Raw genomic sequence first — 26,742 nt, 5'->3', positions numbered from 1 at the left:
GCAAGTTATTTTTAATTTTTTACCAATAGTAATATTGATAAGAGCTTCCATCTGCATCCAGTGATTTTTATCCATGAGCCTTCAGCTGAGTACTCCTTGGCCATTATCAGATGATGACTATCTTTAGGTTGCTGCTATTGTCCCCATATAACCACATTGCCTTCCTTGATATCAAATGCTCACTCCAGCACCATATAAGGTAATGTTTTCGTTGCACACTCACTGTGCCCGCTTCAACCTTCTGATGGCTGGGTCCCAAGCTGTGCTTAGCTGCAGGCAGTCATCTTTATTCTGGTGTTTCCATAAATTTTTATGTTGAGTCAGAGGCCTGCAGCATAGTAAAGCTTGAGTCCCAGCCATTGGAAGGCTGAAGCAGGCATGGCAGGTGCACAACAAAATCAGTACCTTATATAACAGTAATATTGATGATAAAACAGCAGTTCACGTGCAACATGTGATAAGTAATCCTGAAAGGTAAGGAGTGGTTGGTGCTTGTTACTAAAATAGCCATTAGCGAGTGACCTCAGGGGATGTAAACTGCTGGGGCATGTGAAGCTTTATGTGAGTCAGCATATAACTGTGTAATGGGATATTGTACCGTTAGGAAATCGTAAAACTCAACTACTGTAAGATCTTCGGAGGATAGTCCTCCAAAATTGGTACATTTAACAAATCTATGAACTGCAACAGACCATGTACATTATCACAGATTCTTTTCCCGATATTGAAACAAATACATGGAGCCTTAAGAAAGATCTTACCTTTTTGTATCTGGAAAGCTTGGCAGAGTATTGTAGGAATCCTTGTCAGTAAAATAGCTAAGAAATGGCACACTTCTCGTGTCTTGCAGATATTCAGTGGACATGGACATTTAATTGGTTAAATATGAATGTGAAGAAGAAAACAACTTGTGTGAGGAACAGCATGAAGACGGTAAATGGCTTGAGAAGCATTTATATATTACTTCAGCAGTTTAGTGTTACTAGAACATAAAAAGGCTAATTTTTATTTGTTATATGGCCCATTCACAAGTGTCCAACTCTGTCAGATATTTTGTAGTAAGAGTGCAGCATCGTAAATTGCAAGAGTACAGTAACTATTGTAAAGTTGCACGTGAAACAGGAATGATACGTTAATCAGCACTACCCTATGAAAATACTCCTGAGAACATGCAGTCAGAATTGAAGGAAAGAATGTTTGGGAAATAAGTTTTCAAACCGAGTCCTTTACACATTAAACCGGAAGTTGTAATAGAAATACAAAGAACTCCTCAATATAGATGTTACAGGTAAATATGAAAAATCAGCAATTGTATCTTGGACTACCAAGATGCTAAATACAAAACCAAAAAGGACAACTGAAGGAGATCACAGCCCCATAAAAACTGGCTGAAACTATTTCACAATACTGAACTGCTTCTGTCTAACATTTTAGACAATTCTCAGTCAACAGCCAGTCATCTAAACCTCCTATGTTAAAATTCAACACAAACTTGGAAATTAACTTGCTGTTAATGCATATTTTCTGAATAAGGTGGCAGTATGTTATCTTTACCTTTGCCTAGTGACAGTCAAGTGAATGAGAATCCCACCCTTATCACACAAGTCTCTGCCTCTCAGTGAGAATTTTATTGCACATCAAGTGCTTTGTGGCTCTAATGACACATGACCCAAGGGTTAATCTCCTGAAAGCCTCTTGGTACTCAACTTATCCTTCTATGCTGTTGATCTCACTTTTTCACTCTTAAAGCTTTGAGCAGATTGCTCTGTGGGAAATTCTCAATGATTTGCTGTAACATCCAGCTCGCTAGATTTTGCTGTAATCATTGCTCAGTTAACCAGCACATTTCACCTCAATGTGATGCATCAATAATGATATTTTCTGGGCTGCTCAAGAAAGTCCTGAACTTCATTCAGGGAAAAAAAAAAAACTCAAGCATTCATTGATACCAAATGAATTCTTTATTAAAATTTTTATGGAGGAGTTGGAACAGGATGGTGGGTGGGAAGATGGTGGTGTTCCAAATGATTTCCTCAGTGAAACTGTTCATCACTAAGGTGGTTGTTTGTCCATGTTGCCATACACCAAATAAAACAGGATAACTGTTCAGAGACATTAGCACAGCAGCTGAGTGAGGTGAAGCCCAGACACAGTAGCATAGTGCCTGAGTGAGGTAAACTCTTATCAGATCATTAAGCCATTAGAGTGGTTGTTGCAACCTGGTTCACGTTGGCAGGCTGCAGTATGGCAATGAGAGTCTCATTGGATCATTATCAGTGTTTCATCTGCTGACCATAGTTGGCATTAGTGAAATGGGAGATGGACTGATGGTGCTGGGAACGGTTGTTGATTACGTACATGCAAAAATGAAGAAAGAAATGAAAATGCTCAGAATCAGACGGCACATCCAATTATTTTAGTGGGATTCGTGGGGCTGCAATGCATTATCATTATGATCATTGTCCTCATCTCAGACAGCATGCTCGCAGCCTTTCACAGGTCCTCTGTACAACAAAATGTGCTTATGCTTTCATAAAGTACTGAATTTACTGCTTTCTTTTCTGCTGATGGATCCAGTTTGAACAGTCTTCCTTTTGAAACTTCCTGGCGGATTAAAACTGTGTGCCCGACCGAGACTCAAACTCGGGACCTTTGCCTTTCGCGGGCAAGTGCTCTACCAGCTGAGCTACTGAAGCACGACTCACGCCCGGTACTCACAGCTTTAATTCTGCCAGTACCTCGTCTCCTACCTTCCAAACTTTGCAGAAGCTCTCCTGCGAACCTTGCAGAACTAGCACTCCTGAAAGAAAGGATATTGCGGAGACATGGCTTAGCCACAGCCTGGGGGATGTTTCCAGAATGAGATTTTCACTCTGCAGCAGAGTGTGCGCTGATATGAAACTTCCTGGCAGATTAAAAGTGTGTGCCTGACCGAGACTCGAACTCGGGACCTTTGCCTTTCGCGGGCAAGTGCTCTACTTGGTCTGCCAGGAAGTTTCATATCAGCGCACACTCCGCTGCAGAGTGAAAATCTCATTCTGGAAACATCCCCCAGGCTGTGGCTAAGCCATGTCTCCGCAATATCCTTTCTTTCAGGAGTGCTAGTTCTGCAAGGTTCGCAGGAGAGCTTCTGCAAAGTTTTGAAGGTAGGAGACGAGGTACTGGCAGAAGTAAAGCTGTGAGTACCGGGCGTGAGTCGTGCTTCGGTAGCTCAGTTGGTAGAGCACTTGCCCGCGAAAGGGAAAGGTCCCGAGTTCGAGTCTCGGTCGGGCACACAGTTTTAATCTGCCAGGAAGTTTCATATCAGCGCACACTCCGCTGCAGAGTGAAAATCTCATTCTGGAGTCTTCCTTTTTATTACACACATTTCAAAAATGTCCTAATTGCTATCCTGTGAAATGTTAATAGTTGCTTGGCACGCACAACTCATGAGATACAATAAGGTGCAATCTTGACTTCCAGTGGTGATGCTTTTGACATGGTACATTCCAAATATTTTTCCCAACTTAATGGCCATCAGAAACACAGCGAAGATGTGCAGAATTTCCTGTAGGCAGATAATGGTGAAGAAAATTCTTACTTTTTATCCCCATTAACTCTTCCATATCATGAGAACCTGTATCACATCTTAGGAGAAACTCTTCTAATGTATCCGGACATGTTAGTTTGAGACAAAGTATTTATTGCATCAGTATCAATAATAATAATAATAATAATAATAATAATAATAAATTTAGGAGGAATCCTTCAGTATTTAGTTGCTTCACATATGGTGCTGATTTTATATCCCTTTTTGAATCTTTGACCAATATTGTTGTAAGAAAACTTTGTGGTCAGACTTTTTGTAACAGCTTTAACTGGCCTTGCTGACCCATGCATTGCTTTATCTTCCTATTCAATATTGGCTCCAATTAGCCTTTTGAGAGATTATAAATTTCACTTGGCAAATGAAATCCACATACACCTTATTGCCAGGAACACACATTACCAACCACTATTTATTGAGCGATTCATGAGAGCATGTTGAAAAGTAATACCTCAGAACTTTATATGTAAAAACTCTTGAAGATTTTTATATAAAACAAAAGTTGTTAAGTTTCTACAGCTTTATTCCTCATGTGTACATCTGCATTTCTCAACAATGTAGGAAAAGACAGGTCACTACATACCATAAAGAAGACACATCAAGTTGCAGCAGAAAGGCACTGTTAAAAGACACTTGCATATAGCTTTCGGCCACAGTCTTCATCAGTAGAGAGATAGAGATAGAGAAACACACACACACACACACACACACACACACACACACACACACACACCTCATGTACACACGACCACCAACTCCAGCAGTTCAGGTCAGAATTATTATTATTATCAGTATTTCTCAGTCATTTTGGTGATGAACACATTTCTCCAAATGAGAGATCAGTTTATTATACCGTTCACTGTCGAATGTTTGACTTAGTGTAACAGTGCCACAGCCTCATGCCTGCTTGCACCATGTCATCACCATCTAAGTAAAGTTTTCAAAGGTGTTCTTTCAGTTTTGGAAACGGATGAAAATTGGATGGGGCCAAGTCGGAACTGTATGAAGGATAATCATGAAAATGAACATAGGTCATCAGATTGTTACTGATGTCACAACATTTGTGTGTGGTCTTGCAGTATCTTGCAGAAGGAGAGGATGCTCCATGTGTGGACAGATTTTTTAAATTCAAAACTCGATTACAGTACATTGTTTCTCGTGCACTGACATAACTACATTGCAACCCGCCATGTTACATGCTACAGTTTGGGCTGCAAGTATATAGACGTGAAGAATAAATATATAGAATGTTAACCATGTTTGTTTTGTTTAAAAAGTTTTCAGACTTTTTATGTAGAAAGTTCAGAAGCATTACTTTCCAGCATGCCCTTGTATTTACAAATCTTACCATACTGTACAAGGTGTCAAGAAAGGAAAAAATGTAGATGTTCCCAATATCCCTAAAAGTTCATGAGATGTTACCTCTTGAACACTGAAAGTTCTTCAGCTCAATGGCACCACTAGTGCTTAATTTTGGCAGTGCTTTAGTCAAAAAAATCAGCTTGGTGACTGTCAGTACTGACTAACTTGGTGCTGAACTGTCCTGCATTAATTATTTCATGAATATAGTGGTCCCTCATGTGGATGTGTTTCAGTAGAGCATGGTACACATCCTTGTGACTCAGTGCAATGGCACTATGTTGTCACAGAACACACTTACTGGTTTTTCACTGTGTTCAATATACAATTTATGGAGTAGTCCTTTAAGATATCTCAGTTCCTGCTTGCTGTTGACACGGCTATGTATTTCCTTCTATGGTTGATAGAGCAAAAGTTTGTTCCTGTCTTAAATTTTAGAAAAACTGCTGCCACAGTTAACTGGAAAATGTAGCCATTTGTTGATCACCATTGATAGAGATCTGATGCATAATTATTGGCATCACAGACACCTTCAGTTCCAGTTCCAATTTGTCCTACATTGACGGTGCCTCTGATATGTTTAACAATTCGTTTGACTTCTTACCAGTGGGTTTTACGATAATAGGAGTTGAATCTACTTATAACCCCCATAGTATATTCAATGTCTGGGCTTTTACCGTGATCCAAATGTACAAGTGACTCAACGACTTACTGAAAACGAATGTGATGTAACATAAGTTTTTCCTCATCTGTAAACTTTTCTTCATGTTTCTGTAGTTTCAGACCAGATTTGAGTGAATGTGCAGTTGGATTGCAGTCTTCTATACACATTTATTGAGTAAATTTGCTGGATATTTGCTTTGATCAATGCTAATCATACCATGTTTTCTTTTTCGTCTTATTATCACGTCAAGACACACAGTTCACCAAGATCTCTTTATCTTAAATTGATTCATTAATTCTTTCTTCAGTTCTGTTATTTCTATTATAGAGGATGATTATGGCATCTTCATAAACAGCTAGAATGAGTATATTTTGCTACTCAATTGTGTGTAAAATTCAGGGATCATATTCTGACTTCTTTAGATTCATTTTACGTAACGTTACACAAAAATTCTGATATCAAACAAGTGATGCCTGTTATATGCAATAAATTGGCTTCTTCTGCTTGCAAATCATCATCTCCTCCCACTTCTTCATGTATCCTTCAGGTTGACGAATGTAAACTTGTTCATTGAGATCACCATTCGGTAATGCAGTTAGAACTTTCACGTGTTCAATACTAAGGTCAAACAGGATATGAAGTGAAGAATGAAGAAGAGCAGATGTGAACTATTCATCAAAGTCCACTCCCAGTAGTGAGGAATAACATTTTGTCACAAAACGAACCTTATAATGTTCAATTTTACCCCTGATGTTTCTTTAACTTTTGGATATCCATTTTGAATTGATTGCCTTTCTGCTTGATGGTAAATTGGTCAGAGTCCAGGCAATGTTTTAAAGTAATAATTTAAGTTCATCATTTAAGGCTTCCTTCCATTTTTTGCAATTGTTATGACTCATTTCTTCTTTAATCAAATTTGGCTCAGAAATACTAGCAAAATAAGTATTATCATCATTAAAATATTTGGGGTTTGGCTTTCTTTCATGTCATTATGCTCTAATTTCTGACTGCACACCATCTATATCTGATTGATTGGTGTCCATATCCACACTGCCATTCACTGTCTGCTCAATGTCACTATGCACTGATACAAGATGAACTGCATTTCTGTCAACATCAGCAGCTTGTGTTAGTTCTGTTGTCTCTTCAACAGCATTACATGCTGCCACCAGCTGAGTGTGCCCATGTCGTCATCATCAATTGGATTACAGTTCATGATACCAATTCCAAAATTGCACTTTGACTTTTCGATAAATTGCACATCACGGGCCTTCCCCGTTGTCTTTGGTAAATGTGGAGCAATCAGATTGTACACTTTAATAACTTGATTGGATGTATCTTCTAACTTCTTTTGGTAAATGTACAAATGCTCGACATCCAAAGATATGTAAGTTACTTTGATTTATTTGATGACTTCTCCATAATTCTTCAGGAGTAACATTTTGAACAGCCTTTTTTGTTGATCGACTCTTGAGATGAATCACTGTGTTATTGGCTTCAGTCCCAAACAGTTTGCTTAGTCCTGCGTCTGTCAACATTCTTGCTTTTTCAATGATTGTCGGACTGGGGTGATCCACAACTCTGTTTTGTTCTGCTGTATATCGAATTGTTGTTCGATGTTGAGTTCCAGTAGGCTTTAAGAATGACATCATATGCTGATTGACAAACTCTTCTCCATTATCTGTTCAAAGGATTTTAATTTTTTGATCATTTTCATTTTCTGCTCTTTTTGATCATTTTCATTTTCTGCTCATGCTTTGAACTCAATCTTGATGACTTACCATCCGTAAAAATAAGAAGATAATGTGTTGCACACCATGAAATCATGCTCATTGGTCCACAAACATCAGACTGCACTATGTCAAGTAGAGTTTTTGCTCTTCTGCTCTATTTTTTAGAAAAGGATCTCAAGATTCATTTTCCATTTATGCGATAAATACTTGGGTCTAAATTGACATTTGTCCAGTTCAGTCCATTGTCCATGTTTTCTTTTTATCCCTCTTAAAATGTCCCAGTATTTTATACCAAGATCCATAATTTTCATTTAATTGATACATGCCACTTACTTGAGTTGCAGTTTCTACTGGTGTTCCAGAGATAGACAGACCACTTTTGTTGTATATACTGCATTGCACATCATCAAACAACACATCCAGTCCACGTCTTACTGTCTAACTGATAGCAAGTTATATCCAAGGCTTGGAAAACATGCAACAATGTTAATAGCTACACGCCTGTTCTTGTCATCCGGGTTGTATCAATCATGTACCGCATGTATCTGGAGTCTACAGAACAGCCATTAATAAATTTTCATTTTCAGTTGTCACAATATTCACAGAATTTAAAGATTTATCTGGTTTCTTCTTAGTTCCACACTCACTCAACTTATGACAAACTTCCTGACATTTACAAGAAGTTGCACATCGCAGTTGATGTCAGTCTTCTGACATTCACTGTTTTGCTTAATAGCTGCCAGCACCGAATCTGTCATCTCATTTGTCAAAGGAAATTGATGTTTTGTTGATTCTTGAGTTTTTAAAATATCTATGGAATATACTGTCAGATCCCAGAGGAATGTATAACTTTAATATGCAGTTATTATTGTGGAACATTAATATTGTGTATTCAAATTATTAATGAGTTTTGATTTAATCACTGACTCACTACTTACTAGTAATACCAACACTGGAATTCTGTCACCATAATCAAGGATTTGGAAATCTGCGGAAGTCCACTTGCGTAATCACTGTTACAAAATTATAATCAATTTTCTCACCAATGCCCTAAATTTGTTGAGCAAGTGACAAAATTTTCAACAAATATACTTTGGTATTTTTCTCAGAAGAGTGTCAAATATTTATCAAGCATTATACCAGCCCGTTGTAACTAGATGAACTCTTATCTTTGAATGCAGGTTGTAAATTTTGTCATGCTTGTTTAGTAGTCAATGTTCCATGAAGTTTTGGATATAACAATGAATGTATAATTAAATATATTTTGGATTATGCTTTGGCTCTTCATCAGTATCAGCAATTGTTTGCCACAGACCCTCATGTTTTAGGTACATTTCCATTCTAAATTACTAGTCATTGTAGTTAGCCATGCCAGTCAATTTTCCAGAATCCGTGATTGTCTACCCAAAGCCACCTCCTCCTCATCCTCCTCCTCCTCCACCTCCACCAGTGTTATCCCTATCTCCTCCATCCTCACTTGCCCCCCACTTGTTCTCCCCTTTGCACCACCCCTGTTTCCCATGTTCACCCATTTCCCTCTTGCCCTGTGCTGGTAGGGCCCTTTGCTGGTATTGCAGTCCAACAACTTTGGTAACATGTCGGACTGCATGGGATCTAATCTTGGCCAGTAGGCAGTACTGCTAACGGTACAAGATGTAGTAATGCCATCTCCCGTGCTGATCTCAATGAGCCCAAAGACCACTCTCATCTTGCCAACCAGTTAATGCACTCAGCGACATTATAAACCTAGCTGTACTGCTCCTCTGCTTTCACTGATATTTTCACCTCGCTCTTGTTTTGGTAACCACACTGCACTGTTGTCCATGTTTCCCACTTTCTACTTGGTTTACTTGCTCATACTTTCTCCACTTCTGCATTCTTCATTGTCGTCTTCTGTCCACACTTCACGATCCACCGGTGCCAATTCAAAGCCCATCCGCCAGCCTAGGGCTCTCTCTCTCTCTCTCTCTCTCTCTCTCTCTCTCTCTCTCTCTCTCTCTCTCTCTCTCTTCCCCCCCCCCCCCCCCCCCACACACACACAAAATTTTAGTTTCAAGTATAAACATTTGACTTCATATGAAAGCTCTGATATTTCTCGTTGCCATGATAATCTTGAACTCACATGCAGCCATATCTGCAGGACAAATTGATGATTGACTCATCAATAAACACCACATTTCATCAATCTGCACAGCAGCCCACATACATGTGTCCATTGCAGTGGGAAGCATTTATGCTTCTTGGACAGTTGTAGCAAAGGCAATAACATGCCCCCTGTTTATGTTGCAGCAAATTTTGTTTAATTATTCAAGCAGACAGAACCACAGTTGTTGCAGTATTCCTCGATGAAGTCAACAGTGTAGGAAAAGCTGTGCAGTTTGTTATGGCCGTGGGATCAAGGTGGGGATTGTCCTGTGGTTTGATAATCTTCTGTGCTCCTTTAATGGCTCATTTCTGTAGATGAATGATGATTGCTGCAGTAAAAATATTATTTAGTTTGAATAGTGAGTTGAGACTTGTATATTGTTTGATTGTTTCATTTGATTTGTGGATGTAACCAGGTGTATGTGGGCTCAGTGCAGGGCAACAATTGCTGCATTATGTGCTGATTGAGGCAGTTCCTTTCATACAGTCTTCTCCCAGCTCGGAGATACTTTGTGCACTATAGTACGATGAGTATAAGACAATAGGTAAAACTTGTGGTTTTGGACTCGTTTTAAAATTTGCCCGCATCTAAAACGAAAAAAAAGAAAAAAAATACATAAATATAGTGACAGGACACTAAATTTTTCTAAAAGGGCTGGATTGGCTATAAAAAATTGTCACTGCTAACATAACTGGTTGTGGCACTATGCAAATTACTTTGTGGAATGTATCTGGGGGCAATGTCTTACCAGTATGATGGCAGGGCAACACCTTGTTAGGTAAAGTAAAAGCGGTCACAGGTGTGAAGGAAAAATATACACTTGTAAAATTGGATTATTCCTTTGAAAATTAAATCTTTGTTGTTCTGTACATAAGTTGAAATTGACCGAGAGTTTCTATCTTTATTCTTGCTGAAAATAGTCTTGTGAAACTGAATTAGTCTTTATGAAGCAACCTGTATAATAAGCCCATTTCCTGGAGACAAAACATTCTGGCTGGTTTCAGCATGCACCCATGCTGATATAGCATGATTTTATGCCAACGAGGCATTCAGTAGGCTTCCTTTGATGCTTCCCCTTTGGCAGTTCTTTATAGATGGTACTTGGCATAACGCATACCTTAGTGCAGGCTGTTCTACCCCTGTGGCATGGGGCAAGGATGCTCTTGCCCACCACTCACCATGCCTGTGAGCAAGGGCAGAAAGTTAAGGCTACCCGCAAATAGCCCAATTGCACGTGTTTCGTGCCTGTACAAGATGTTTGGCAACCTATTCCCAGAGAGCGTGGCCAGTGGAGTATTATTGCCTGCACTATGGCCCAGCTGCGAGACTGCCCACCTGTGATTGTGCCTGTCCAGCTGCTTATCAGTGGGCATGTGAACTGGAGTAGCCTGCCATAGTGATCATAAGACATAACATTTATTTGGCCTAGTAGCACTTTATCTTTCAGCACTGTTGATCACTTCCTGCTGGTGCATTATTTTTCACATCTTTGAAGTTTGGATAAATTTGAACCATTCTCTGAGTGTTGTAGCTTCACAAACATTAGTGCATTTTAACTTCCTTTTAAACGTGCATTGAAACTTTAAAAAAATTTCCCTTTGTATTTGTGCACTGCTATTGAATGATTTGTTTTAGCAGTATAAATGTTGCAGGATGCCGAAGAAGTATTCTCTAATTGGATCGAACATTTTTATAATGCTCGACCAAAGCCACCTGCGAAGCCTGGAGTACATGCAAATTTTGCTGAAAAGGTTGCATTTGAACAACGAGAAAATATCTACAAGGCTGAAATGGAACGTTGGAGGACAATAATGTTGCAGCAGACTAAAGTTAGTTTACATTAAAACACCGAATAAAATTCTATTGTTTCTGTACACTGTATTTCAGCAGCATTTTGATGTTCATTATACTTGAGGCATAATATCTTTGGAAATTTTCAGGCTGTTAAAGATAAATTAATGAACATTCTTACATTTCCGTCTGGAGGATGGATGGTTGATTCGGGTCCTTTAGATAGGTGGGAGGTAGAGGAAGACGCCATCGAGGAAATTAACCTGCGGAAACAACAGATGGACTGTCTGAGACAGCTTTGCATCCCCAAGGTATAATGTGCTTACAGTTTGTGTGTTTTTCATATTAAATTATTTGATTAGGATGCTAGTTGTTTGTCTGCATTTTGTCTTCACTGAGATTAGTGTATTCACTTCTAACACGTCTTTTGGCAATACTGGAATTTCAACTCCTGAAAGTAAGTGTTGTCCGCCAATCTGTCTCTGTAATTTTGTTCTCTCTTTGTTTCTAAGCTATGTAGTATGTCCAGAATGGCCCCAGTTTTCTGCAAAATGTGGTGAGTAGTGCACTCTGTACAGTTACTGAATGAAGCAAGAACAGCAGTCGATGTTGCTTCATCCATAGCCATTTCTGATCATCCAGCTTTGTTTGTTTATGACAGAGCCAGTTTCATGGAGTTCTGTGATATGTTCCACTGCTGTACTGTGGGTAACAAGTGCCTGTTGGGATGAAATCCTCTGTGGTAACTTAGGTGCTCCTCATAGCCGATATCAGGACAGTCTCAGTGTGTTAAGCTTTCATATCACGTGTAATGAAGAAAAATCAGTCACAACTCGATAGTGAATATAGCTATGCTCAAGTGAAAGGTGCCATTGTTTGTCTCTTTGTAATTAGGTATCTGTTTGATATTAAGAGTGGCATGTAATATGGTATCTTGCAAAATGACCACGTCTTCAGAGGTTTTCTCCCTTTTCCATCTCATAAAGTATTTAGTACTTCAGGTGATTATAAAATACTTCTGTGTGCTGATGAAAGTAGCTTGGTAGTAAAAGATGTTGTGTGCAATGTTGGCACTGTTTAGAATAGTGCAGTTCAAGACACAATTTCATGGCTTGTAGAAAGTAAACGAGTGCTGAATCACTGTAAGACTAAGTTTTTACTGTTTCTAATGCACAATTCAACAAAACCGATGTTCTAATTACAGAGAATGGGCATTTGATTGGTGAGACGGAACACTTTTGATTTTTAGATGTACAGCTAGATAGTAAACTGTCGTGGAAAGCCCACAGTCGTGATCTTGTTCAGAGACCTAATGCAGCCATTTTTACTATTATAACAATATCTGAAGTAAGTGACAGTTTGACATAATAGATTAGACTCAGTTTTCGTTCCGTAGACCCAAAAAATGAGATGATTCTCGTGGGTGTGGAACATGTCAAAGTATAACATAAAACATTTGAATATAATACATACTACCCTCATCATTTGTCAGGAGATAGTTGAAATAGGTTAATACAATTCAATAAACTGGAACAGCTAAAATTTACAGAATTAACATACTGTCAGAATGAAACACTGTTATGCACTATTAATAAATTTATCATACACAAAATACCTAATCTTGACAGTTGTGACCAAGTGTTGTCAAAACTGATATCTTACAGATATTTTTACTTAAGCTGGCTTAACAGTCTCTTATTAAGATATTCATCTATGGAGTAGAAGGAGTTGCCCATCAAAAACTCTCAAACTCTGTTTAAACCGTGCTTTATCTGAAACCCAGTTTTTAATGGTTGCTAGTAATTTATTGAAAATGTGTGTTCCTGAATAATGGACCCCTTTTTGGACCAAGGTAAGTGATTTTTACGTCTTTTTGTAGATTGTTCTTATTCCTAGTATTGATACTAGAGATTTATTACTTGCAATAAATTTCATTAAGGAATAAATATACTGAGAAGCAGTGGTTAGAATACAAAGTTCTTTGAACAGGTTTATACAAGATGTTCTTGAATTTACACCACAAATGATTCTTATCACATGCTTTTGCACCCTAAAAACGTTTGCTCGGTTTGATGAGTTGCCCCAGAATATGATCCCATATGACATAATACAATGAACGTAAGCAAAGTATGCAAGTTCTTTTATATTTATATCTCCTACATCTGACATCATTCTCTTGACAAATACAGACTTGTTTAAGCGCTTAAGCAATTATGTGGTATGCCATTCCCAATTGAATTTATTATCGAGTTGTAATCCCAGAAATCTAACACTGTCAACCTCTTCAATCTGCATGTCGTCATGTGTTATACTCACACTGGAAGGAAATCTCTTACAGGTTCTGAACTGCATATAGTGGGTCTTCTCAAAGTTTAATGACAGTGAATTCAGCTTTAAACCACTTACTGGTGTCAGTGAAAATTTGATTAGCAGCTATTTCTAAATCTGTACTGGACTTGCTACTTATTGCAATGTTTGTATCATCTGCAAACAAAACAAAGTTAGCATCTGGCAATGAAACAGATGAGAGCTCATTAATGTAAACAAGAAAAAGTAATGGACCCAAGATGGAACCTTGAGGAACACCACATGTAATTAATTCCCAGTCAGATGAAGACTGACTGCTTACTGCACAGGTATTTTGCAAAGACACCCTTTGTTTCCTGTTAGATAGATAAGACTAAGACCATTTCACAGCATTCCCGGTGAAACCATAATATTCTAATTTAAGAGACTGTTGTGGTTCACACAGCCAAAGGCTTTTGACAGGTCACAGAAAATGCCAGTAGCCTGTGATTTATTATCTAATGAATTAAGTACATTCTCACTGTAAGTGTAAATACTACTTTCTATATCAGAACCCTTCAGAAATCCAAACTATGGGCCGGCCGAAGTGGCCGTGCGGTTAAAGGCGCTGCAGTCTGGAACCGCAAGACCGCTACGGTCGCAGGTTCGAATCCTGCCTCGGGCATGGATGTTTGTGATGTCCTTAGGTTAGTTAGGTTTAACTAGTTCTAAGTTCTAGGGGACTAATGACCTCAGCAGTTGAGTCCCATAGTGCTCAGAGCCAAATCCAAACTATGACTTGGACAATATATTATTTGCAGTCGATGCTTAAGGAGATTGTTGAACACAACCTTTCCAAATATTTTTGAGAAAGCTGGCAAAAGTGAAATTGCTCAATAGTTTGTTGTTGTTGTTGTTGTTGTTGTTGTTGTTGTTGTGGTCTTCAGTCCTGAGACTGCTTTAATGCAGCTCTCCATGCTACTCTATCCTGTGCAAGCTTCTTCATCTCCCAGTACCTACTGCAACCTACATCCTTCTGAATATGCTTAGTGTATTCATCTCTTGGTCTCCCTCTACGGTTTTTACCCTCCCTGCTGCCCTCCAATGCTAAATTTGTGATCCCTTGATGCCTCAGAACATGTCCTACCAACCGATCCCTTCTTCTTGTCAAGTTGTGCCACAAACTCCTCCCCAATTCTATTCAGTACCTCCTCATTAGTTATGTGATCTATCAATCTAATCTTCAGCATTCTTCTGTAGCACCACATTTCGAAAGCTTCTATTCTATTTTTGTCCAAACTATTTATCGTCCATGTTTCACTTCCATACATGGCCACACTCCATACAAATACTTTCAGAAACGACGTCCTGACACTTAAATCTATACTCGATGTTAACAAATTTCTCTTCTTCAGAAACACTTTCCTTGCCATTGTCAGTCTACATTTTATATCCTCTCTGAGTTATTTTGCTCCCCAAATAGCAAAACTCATTTACTACTTTAAGCATCTCATTTCCTAATCTAATTCCCTCAGCATGACGCGACTTAATTCGACTACATTCCATTATCCTTGTTTTGCTTTTGTGTATGTTCATCTTATATTCTCGTTTCAAGACACTGTCCATTCCGTTCAGCTGCTCTTCCAAGTCCTTTGCTGTCTCTGACAGAATTACAATGTCATCGGCGAACCTCGAAGTTTTTATTTCTTCTCCATGGATTTTAATACCTAGTCTGAATTTTTCTTTTGTTTCCTTTACTGCTTGCTCAATATACAGATTGAATAACATCGGGGAGAGGCTACAACCCTGTCTTACTCCTTTCCCAACCACTGCTTCCTTTTCATGCCCTTCGACTCTTATAATTGGCATCTGGTTTCTGTACAAATTGTAAATAGCCTTTCACTCCCTGTACTTTACCCCTGCCACATTTAGAATTTGAAAGAGAGTATTCCAGTCAACATTGTCAAAAGCTTTCTCTAAGTCTACAAATGGTAGAAACATAGGTTTGCCTTTCCTTAATCTATTCTAATATTAAGTCGTAGGGTCAGTATTGACTCACGTGTTCCAACATTTCTACGAAATCCAAACTGATCTTCTCCGAGGTTGGTTTCTACCAGTTTTTCCATTTGTCTGTAAAGAATTCGCATTAGTAATTTGCAGCCGTGACTTATTAAACTGATAGTTCGGTAATTTTCACAACTGTCGACACCTGCTTTGTTTGGGATTGGAATTATTGTATTCTTCCTGAAGTCTGAGGGCATTTCGCCCGTTTCATACATTTTGCTTATCAGATGGTAGAGTTTTGTCAGGACTGGCTGTCCTAAGGCCGTCAGTAGTTCCAGTGGAATGTTGTCTACTCCGTGGGCCTTGTTTCGACTCAGGTCTTTCAGTGCTCTGTCAAACTCTTCACACAATAACATATCTCCCATTTCATCTTCGTCTACCTCCTCTTCCATTTCCATAATATTGTCCTCAAGAACATCGCCCCTGTATAGACCCTCTATATACTCCTTCCGCCTTTCTGCTTTCCCTTCTTTGCTTAGAACAAGGTTTTCATCTGAGCTCTTGATATTCATACAAATGGCTCTCTTTTCTCCAAAGGTCTCTTTAATTCCTATAGGCAGTATCGTATCTTACCCCTAGTGAATTAAGCCTCTACATCCTTACATTTGTCCGTCTCTAATGACCTCGTTGTCGACGGGACGTTAAACACTAACCACCACCACCTCCTTACATTTGTCCTCTAGCCATCCCTGCTTAGCCATTTTGCACTTCCTGTCAATGTCATTTTTGAGACGTTTGTATTCCTTTTTGCCTGCTTCATTTACTACATTTTTATTTTTTCTCCTTTCATCAATTAAATTCAATATTTCTTCTGTTACCCAAGGATTTCTACCAGCCCCCTCGTCTTTTTACCTACTTGATCCTCTGCTGCCTTCACTACTTCATCCCTCAGAGCTACCCATTCTTCTTCTACTGTATTTCTTTCCCCCATTTGTGACAATTGTTCCCTTATGCTCTCCTTGAAACTCTGTACAACTTCTGGCTTAGTCAGTTTATCCAGGTCCCATCTCCTTAAATTCCCACCTTTTTGCAGGTTCTTCAGTTTTAATCTACAGTTCATAACCAATAGATTGTGGTCAGAGTCCACATCTGCCTCTGGAAATGTCTTACAATTTAAAACCTGGTTCCTAAATCTCTGTCTTACCATTATATAATCTATCTGATACCTTCTAGTATCTCCAGGCTTCTTCCATGTATATAACCTTCTTGTATGATTCTTGAACCAAGAGTTAGCTATGATTAAGTTATGCTCTGTGCAAAATTCTACCAGACAGCTTCCTCTTTAATTTCTCACCCCCAATCCATATTCGCCTACTATGTTTCCTTCTCTTCCTTTTCCTACTCGCGAATTCGTCACCCATGACTATTAAATTTTCGTCTCCCTTCACTACCTGAATAATTACCTAGTAGATAGTGTCGGAAGTTCCATGTGGCTTTTCGTGGATGATGCTGTAGTATACAGAGAAGTTGCAGCATTAGAAAATTGTAGTGAAATGCAGGAAGATCTGCAGCGGATAGGCACTTGGTGCAGGGAGTGGCAACTGACCCATAACATAGATAAATGTAATGTATTGCGTATACATAGAAAGAATGATCCTTTATTGTATGATTATATGATAGCGGAAAAAACACTGGTAGCAGTTACTTCTGTAAAATATCTGGGAGTATGCGTGCGTAAAGATTTGAAGTGGAATGATCATATAAAATTAATTGTTGGTAAGGCGGGTACTAGGTTGAGATTCATTGGGAGAGTCCTTAGAAAATGTAGTTCATCAACAAAGGAGGTGGCTTACAAAACACTCGTTCGACCTATACTTGAGTATTGCTCATCAGTGTGGGATCCGTACCAGATCGGGTTGACAGAGGAGATAGAGAAGATCCAAAGAAGAGCAGCATTACGGAGATGTTTAGCAAACTCAAGTGGCAGACTCTGCAAGAGAGGCGCTTTGCATCATGGTGAATCTTGCTTGCCAGATTTCGAGAGGGTGCGTTTCTGGATGAGGTATCGAATATATTGCTTCCCCCTACTTATACCTCCTGAGGAGATCACGAATGTAAAATTAGAGAGATTCGAGTGCGCACGGGGGCTTTCAGACAGCCGTTCTTCCCGCGAAGCATACGCGACTGGAACAGAAAAGGGAGGTAATGACAGTGGCACGTAAAGTGCCCTCCGCCACACACCGTTGGGTGGCTTGCGGAGTATAAATGTAGATGTAGATGAATTTCTTTTATCTCATCATACATTTCATCAATTTCTTCATTTGGTGGTATCTCTTTACCCCCCTTCTTGTAAAGAGGCTTAACTTCAGCATATTTTAGCCAGTCTGGAAATGGTCCGCTGATAAGAGAGTGATTACACAAATAACTTGAGATAGAACTCAACTCGCATGAGCACTCTTTGAATAGCTTTGTTGACATGTTATTGTACCCACTGGAATACTTAGATTTTAAGGATTTTATAATGGATGATACTTATTTAGGAGACGTGAGTGTCATTTCCATTTTACTGAAGTTATTTTTAAAGACTGGTCTCAGATACTCCATTGCACTGTTCACCAAATCTGATAACCCCAAGCTGTCAGTAACAGAAATGAAGTACTTGTTTAAGAGGTTTGCAACACTACATGTACTTGTTACCAAAGTCTCATTTATTTTTAGAGCTATCTGTTCCTCTTCCTTTTTGGCCCCTCCTGTCTCTGTCTTCACAATGTCCTATACAGTTTTTATTTTGTTACCTGATGTAATTATCTTTTTCTCATAATAGAGCTGCTTTGATTTCTGGATTACGTGCTTCAATGTTTTGCAGTATTCTTTGTAATACATTACAGTTCTAACATCAGAGCTGTTCCTCGATAGTACATAGTGTCTCCTGTTTGTCCTACATGATATCTTTATCCCTTGTGTAATACACAATTTATTTTTTGACTTCTGTGTGATTTGAGTTACCTTTAGAGGAAAACAATTTTCAGAAGTGGAGGCAACTTTATTAATGAGTGCTTTGTATTTTCCATTTGAATCAGGCATATTGTGAACATCTATACAGTCCATGTCTTTGAGCAATTTCCTGAATTTCTCAAATTTTTACTTATTTATTACCCTCCTGTACTCAGATTTAATAGATTTTTTTATCCTGGCAAGTTTCAACATTTAACACAAGATAATGCATGTCATGAGCAGATAGCCCATTTATTATTGGTTTTGTGATATGACTTTTTTTCCCTAGATTTGTCTACAAAGATATTAACAATAACAGTCTCAGAGCATTTGCACATCCTAGTAGCAAAGTTTACGGTAGGAACTAAATTGAATGATAGTTTTAGTGACGGCAATAATTGTTCACTGACAGAGCTTTTCAATAAATCCACATTAAAATCCCCAGGAACCACTATTTCCTTGTTTTTTACTATGAGATGGAATACCAGAGCTTCCAGATTTTTTATGAAGAGGTTAAAATTTCTTGAAGATGATCTGTATATACCTAATGTTATAAAGGACTTGTTATTAAATACTACTTCTGTTGCACAAGCTTATAAGTGCTGCTTTGAGCAAAATTTATTAATATCAGAATTCTTGAAAACAAAACAGTTTCTGACAAATATGGCAACTCCTCCTTTCTCCACATTTTCTCTACAGAAATAAGAAGCTAACTTGAATCCTGTAACATTTAACATATCTATACCAGTGGTCACATGATGATCAGAGCGGCCGATAATATCGACTGGTTTGCTCAACTCTAATTCTTCAACACAAATAAGCAACTTATTAAGCTTACTCCTTAGTCCTCAGATTTTCTGATGCAGTAAGGATAACTGATTTTGTGCAATGGTTGAATTACAGCTGGATGAACCTAATATTCCTGTCAATTTTTGAATATCTCTAGTTTGTCAAGGGCTGTCTGCATGAATTGTGTGTTTTAGAATTTGTTTTCTGGTTGCCTCTTTTATCAATGTGAATGTCATTTTCAGCCTTTCTCTGAACATCTTTTGTTTATGCCCTCCCTACCCTAAAAAAAACTGCTGATCTGTCACTTTTAACCACTGGTACTTTACCACTTGTGACAGTGCCCCCCCCCCTCCCCCCCAAGTTATTTGCTATTAGCCCAGACAGTTTTCCCTTTGCTTTCCTGTTGAGGTGAAGGCCATGCCTAATATAGTCCCACCTGCTGATGGTCAACAGGAACCACCCTGATATGAGACCCCATATCTGATCCAAGCAGCTGTTCCACCTCTAAATTAACTCTCCTAACAGAGGAGTTTAAATGAGGCCAATCATGGCGCCTCAGAACAGAGACAAGCCCAACACCAGTGTGTCTCGTTGCTGAAGCTATATTTACCAGGTCACTCTCAATTGAATAATAAGGGCTCCTATCTATGCTGTTGTCCTCCCCACCCACTATTACCACTGTGTCTTCCTTTGTGAAGTCTTTACAAAGTGAACCTACATCCTCTATCACCTGACCCTAGTTGATCCTGCAACAGTTGGTCAATACCTCTGCCATGTGGGCTACCTAACAACAAAACTTTCTTCTTCTTCACAGCTTTTTCTGACTTCTTACTTTTCAAACATTTTTTGAAAGTTTGTTGTGTACTGTCTACATCTATTTGTGGCTCATAAGTTTCCAACTGTGACAACAGATCAAACCTGTTTCCCACATTCACAACCACACTGTCTGAGAACGTCCTATTCCTATTTATCCTATAACCTGTTGTCACATCCCACCTCTCTTTTTCCCTTCTCCCCCTTAACCTTTCCAGATCTTGTTTCACTTTGTCTAGGTCTGCCTGAAGGGAAGGGCAGCAATCTTCTTCTCCTGTTCCACTATCTTCCTATCTCTACAGCAGATCCTATGCAACCAATGAGCCTTGTTTATTTCCCCAATTCCCATGCCGCTACAGTCACCCACATAGAAGAAACTGCAACAAGCCTCGCACCACACCCCGGAACTAATAATCCTACGGCAAGTCATACACTTCTCACTCATGGCAAATAAATTTTAGCTTTAGTCTGAGTTAAAACAAGAATAACTTCTGGAGAAACAAAAATGATGAAAAGTAGTCTACGTTGCTTATTTTCATTTGCCTATGACATTTGGTATCATATTAGGGATAACTCTTCCCATTCTCGAAGGGTATTTTTGGCTCAGAAAGAGGCAGTTTGGGCAATAAGCAGTAAGATCATGAACCTCTTGTCAACTCGTGTTCATTAGTATGGTATTCTAACATTGACTCCTCTGTATATATGGGGTGAATCAGTAACTATTGCCACCTAGAATAACTCCGAAAGTAGGATGGTAGCTGTAAAGTTTGTGGGACAAAAGTTGCACGAGACAATGGGGGCCATAATATGATGATGGTTTCTTGTTGCTAGCTGTGGTTGTGTCACAGATATGAAGGTCAACTTTGTTTTTTGAAATGGGATGCTATAGTTTGGTACTTATTTTCTAATAGCGGCTATCGAGACTAATCCAATGATGTGTAACAGTAAGGTCTTTGAAGGTCAACGAAGGTCAAAAAGGTGGCATGAATGTCCATTTACAGAAGATGTTAGAGGTGATGACCATTGGCATCAGTGCAGTGCTGCAATCTTCTTATCATGGATTGAGTGTATTCCTTATCACTTTGGCTCTTATTGAAGCACATGCTCTGACAATTCTCTCTTGTATATCGTGCAAATAGTAAATATTCGCTGAATATGCCGTATCCATCTAATGTGCCATTGACATGTAAACACCATTTGACAGTTTCGCAGTACAACACTAATAGGAACAGTAAGACTAGTATCGTCAAATCAAGCGAATGTAAATGATGTATTCCTTCAAAGAACAAGGAACAAGTTGATATGTTTCTCATTTATGGAGAATGCCAAAGAAATTCAGTGAGAGCTAGAGACTTATACGCTGAAAGATATCCTCAATGTACTAACCCTACATGTTGTACATTTAAATATGTGTATGATAAATTGAGAACAACTGGATCTTTAATGCATCAGAAACATATCCGGCAAAGAAAAGTTGCTAATGAGGAAACGAAAGTTGGTACTCTTGCCACTGTGGTTTGAGATCCTTGTTAGTTCGCGTCAAATCGCAAGGGAATCTGGCATGAGTCAGATTAGTGTTGTTCGTGTTCTGCATTTCCATAAATATCATCTTTACCACATCAGTCTCCACCAAGAATTAACTGGTACAGATTGTGTGTGTTGCATTGAATTCTACTGATGCGCTCGACTTCAGATTCAGAGGGGTGACACATTTATTAATTTGATTTTATTTACTAATGAGGCTACATTCATGAACCATGGAAATGTTAATTTGCATAATATGCATTATTGGGCAACTGAAAATCCATGTTGGCTGCGGCAAGTTGCACACCAAAAACAGTGCTCGGTGAATGTTTGGTGTGGGATTCAGGAGGACAGAATTATAGGCCACTATGTCATCATAGGAAATCTTAATGGTAGGAAGTACACCACATTCCTGCAAGAAACATAAAGTCTGTTATTGGAAGAAATACCTGTAGGAACAAGGAACAGAATGTGGTATCAACACGGTGGGTGTCTGGCACATTTTTTGCTGATGGCTAGAAATGAGTTGCAGAGACAATTCCCAAATCATTGTATTAGACGAGGAGGAGATATGTCATGGCCGGCTCATTCGCCAGACTTGACCCCTGTGGATTTTTTCTTGTGGTGATTCGTTAAAGACATTGTTTATAAATCTATTCCAACTACACCTGAAGATATGTGAGAGAGAATTGTCAGAGTATGTGCTTCGATAAGTGCCAATGTGATAAGGAATACTGTAGTTCGCATAAATAACGGGCCGCAGATTTGGTGATTGCGTCAGATAGTGACCCGTATGGGTTCCACGGGATTTACATCAGGCAGATTTGCCCACACACACACACACACACACACACACACACACCAATGTGAGTTCGCTGTAATGCTCTTCAAAGCACTGTAGCAAGGCTCTGGCTCCGAGACAAGGACAGTTATACTGCTGAAAGATGACATTGACATTAGAGAAGACACTGAGCATGAAGGGATGCAGATGGTTCACAGCTGGCAACATATCTTCAATTACCAACACAGGTCCCTTGTAAGTACAGGTGAATGTCTCCCATAGCATAATACTGCTTCCACCAACCTGCGTCTGTGGCGTGCTGCACATTTCGAGTCAAAATTCACCCCGATGACACAATTTATGGAGACGACCATTAACATAATGTTGCAAAAATGTGATTCGCCCGAAGAGCCGACACATTTCTATTGATTGTTATCTCAGTGGTCCCGTTGTCACTGAAATCCTAATTGACAATATCGCTGAGTCAGCATGTGAACGTGCAGGGGTGGTATGCTGTGGAGTTCCATGTTCAACATTGTACAATGAATGGTGTGCTCCGAAAGACTTGTGCATGCACCAGTGTTACGTTCTTTCAGCAGAAATGTCACAAGTCACCATGTATCCTACTTTCAGCACAGACTAGTCTGTTAACCCCGCATTCTGTGAAGTCATGGATGGCCACCATTTAGCGCCTAGCCAAGTTTCACTGTCATTCTACCTCTTTCCGTAGATGCTCACGACAGTAGAATGCAAACATTTGACAAGGTTTGCCTTTTTCGAGATACTCGTTCACAGGCTCTGCATAATAAAAATGTGCCCTTTGCCAAAGTCACTTATCTCAATGGATTTCCCATTTGCAGCCCATATCTTCGCTTTTTTGTTCGTCATCCATGTCGCTCAGCCCACGTCTTGTGCCCGTAGTGCCACCAGACAGCATCCAACATCAGGAGGGAGCAGTGGGCATTACGTTTGGGTCATCAGTGTATCTATTCTTTGATGTCATTTCCTGTTAACAGTATCAGTTTATTCCCCAAGAATTAGCAGCTTTCGCTCACTTAATACTTGGCAGATATGCAATCTGCATTCGGATTGCACCTCCTTAACTCACGTGCAGAAAACCGTGGAGTATTCTGCCACATCCATTTTTCAGTAAGCTATCACATGAATTAAAAAAATTCAGTAGTAATCCTCATGCTTTCAAATCCAAACTGAAGAGTTTTCTTGTGGGCCACTCCTTCTGTTCTGTTGAGGAGTTACTGGAAAAAAATTCCTGTGTTACATTGTCGATCACATTTATTAAACTTATAGTTTGTTGTCTTTTTAGGATTTGTAAACACTTTTTAATCTATTATTACTTTTCTGTTGTAATTTAGTGTACTGACACATTCCATGACAATGGACATTTGCTCCTACAGAATTAGATGTCTAAAATAAAATTAATACATTTTTCTCTACCTGTTTTTGTTATAGAAGGATGCATGTTATACTATCAGCAGTAAATTTTACTAACACATCAATCAGCCTTTGTGTACTGTTATGAGGTTCCACATTTTCATCTGTAGGCAATCTACATAATTTGTTATCTCCATTTGGGAAGATTTGTCTATGCATGTGTTGGTTAAGACTTTACATACACTTGTTATATGTCACAGGAAAATAATGCAAGGCTATCATGACTCGAACTAGTCATGAAAATATGCTCTGAATATAATTTGTATCATAAAGGGAAGCACATGGGTCATTGATCCCATCATAGCTCTACATGTGTACCATGAGCTGCTGTGACCTTATCTAGGCTATGCCTACATGTTGCATTGTGCAGCTGCTGCTGCAGACATTGAACAGGTATCAATTAAAAAACGTTGCAACTATGCATAGGAGCCTTAGGATCCACTCTGACAAATTCACAATTAGCCAAAACAATGGAAGCACCTTTACCAATAAGCAGAAAGTACCTCAGCAGGAAATTTGTACTGCAACACCACTAGCATTTTATGGATGAGCCAAAAATAAAAGTTGCTACCTTACTGGGGGAAGCTACACCACTTAATATTTAACTCACAGATAAACAGCATCACTGGAGGAGGCATTTTCAATGCTAAACGTGTTTGAGTCTTACTGAAAAACATGAATGCCACCCTATTCTAAGCAACAGTATGAAAATATCAGACAGTTATGGGAATTACATATTAATATAATCTACTCTGATAGCCTGGTGTGTGTGTGTGTGTGTGTGTGTGTGTGTGTGTGTGTGTGTGTGTGTGTGTGTGTGTGTGCGCGCGCGCGTGCTTATTTTAGGGTTATTGTTAGTGTACATTACTTAGGAGTTTGTGGAAAGGCGATTCTGTGCGAACTGGGTTTCTTGCATTTTACATATACATTTAGATTACTACTAATTTACATTATGTATCCCACAGTAACATTTTCTTAGCAATAGAAAGCTACTGTTTTACTTCTGTTGTTACTAGATAAATCCTAAGTCCTTAAATTTCAGGTTGTCTTATTGCTTCACACATTACATCATAAAATGGGAGACTACAGGGAGTGTATACAACTTGCTGATCTTGTTGTTGACGAACACTATGGATTATACAAGGCAAGTATATACATATACATTTCTGTATACTGTGAATTTCAAGACCTACCTTGTGCTCTTACAAATGACGCTAAGTGTACTTCGTCTCTTCTAATGAATGGAAAGGGACTAAATTAGAGGTTTCAAAATCTTTCAGTGACACAAAGAAAGAACTACAATCATACTTAGCAAATGCTTAGTGAATAGAATGAAATTTTCACTCTGCAGCTGAGTGTATGCTGATATGAAACATGCTGGACTGATACTCTAGCTCAGGACCTTTGCCTTTTGCGTGTAAGTGCGCTACCATCTGGGCTACCTGAGCATGACTCATGCCCCATCCTCACAGCTTTACTTCCGCCAGTACCTCGTCTCCTACCTTCCAAACTTCACAGAAGCTGTCCTGCGAAACTTGCAGAACTAGCACTCCTGGAAGAAAGGATATTGCGGAGACATGTCTTGACCACAGCCTGGGGGCTGTTTCCAGAATTAAATTTTCACTCTACAGCAGCGTGTCGTCAACAAATACCAGCGAAAAGCACAAAAGATGTTTTTCTCAGCCACATTTAATCATGTAATGATGGTAGTGTCGGTTTAGAAACTAAATAAAAAAAAGTTATTTTGGGAGTTGCTGTAAATGTATCTTTGGATCATATATTCTTGTATCAGATGGAAATTTAACAAGCTGACACAGTATGTATGAGGATAATATTGGTCAGTAGTTAGTCTCCTTTTGAGAGTCAGGCATACAGACAAACCTAGGTTATGGCCATAGGAAATAGGTAGCATTACTTATTCTTACTATTTCATGTGTAACTTTGTAATTTTTACTGTGATCAAGTCTAATTGATCTCTCTCTCTCTCTCTCTCTCTCTCTCTCTCATATCAGGACCATTTCATGTACTTACAATGGACATACACCAAAATTGCTTGTTGACGATTGAGTTTTAAAATTATTTTGTTAAAATTTACTTCTTTTACATCAATAAAATCATGTGTCCACTGCGTAGGCAATGGTCTCAGCGAAGGCAGTGAAAGTATGCCTGCTGAGATAATGTACCAGTTCTGCTGTCTGTTTAAATCTGTATCATTGTGCTTTCTGTATAATAGTGAGTAATTCAATAGTGTTTGTTTGTCCATCAGGTGTATACTACAGAAGGACTTCAAGATTTACTTGCAAAAATATGTGAATCATCTCTGGAACTCCTTCATCAAAAGAAAGATCCGTGGGGCCTACCTATTACATCATAGTGTCCATAAAAATTCAATATGTCATACACCACTGCCTCTGCACTGGGGTTGGTACTACCTCCATTGCAGAACCCTAATGGAACATAAAGACCTCATAAAAAGTCCAGTGCCAAACAAAGTATTAATCAAAATGTGTAACTTTTGTAACTAAGCAATAAATTAATTTTTTTGAAATTTGTAAATCCCTTTCTCTGTCCTACACACACACACACACACACACACACACACACACACACACACACACCTATTCATTCACACAAGCGAGCGTACCTCATGCACCCATCTCTGGCAGCTCAGACCAGAATGCAAATGTCATGTAGAATGGAAGCAGAAATCTGGAGGGGTTGGGGAAGGGGAAAGGATTGCCGTGTACAGGTGGGGGGAGGGAAGAGGGCTGTCTGGTGAAGTGTGCAGAACCAGACTGCCAATAGGTGTAGCTTTGGGAG

At 39.0% G+C, this 26,742-nt stretch overlaps 1 protein-coding gene across 1 annotated transcript in view; it reads left to right on the top strand.

Annotated features, from left to right (window-relative positions):
• LOC126195148 (nuclear pore complex protein Nup107) overlaps nt 1-26,470 on the top strand; it is a 236,670-nt gene extending 210,200 nt beyond the window's left edge. The window contains exons 13-16 of the mRNA XM_049933656.1: nt 11,141-11,317; nt 11,429-11,590; nt 24,965-25,066; nt 26,189-26,470. Of these exons, the coding sequence (XP_049789613.1) occupies nt 11,141-11,317; nt 11,429-11,590; nt 24,965-25,066; nt 26,189-26,296 (549 nt within the window). The 3' untranslated portion in view covers nt 26,297-26,470. The remainder of the gene's footprint in view (nt 1-11,140; nt 11,318-11,428; nt 11,591-24,964; nt 25,067-26,188) is intronic.
• Nucleotides 26,471-26,742: the final 272 nt, after the last annotated feature.

The sequence above is a fragment of the Schistocerca nitens genome, chromosome 1 (assembly GCF_023898315.1).
Source record: "Schistocerca nitens isolate TAMUIC-IGC-003100 chromosome 1, iqSchNite1.1, whole genome shotgun sequence".
Lineage (NCBI taxonomy): Eukaryota > Metazoa > Arthropoda > Insecta > Orthoptera > Acrididae > Schistocerca > Schistocerca nitens.
This window is presented reverse-complemented; position numbering and strand designations above follow the sequence as displayed.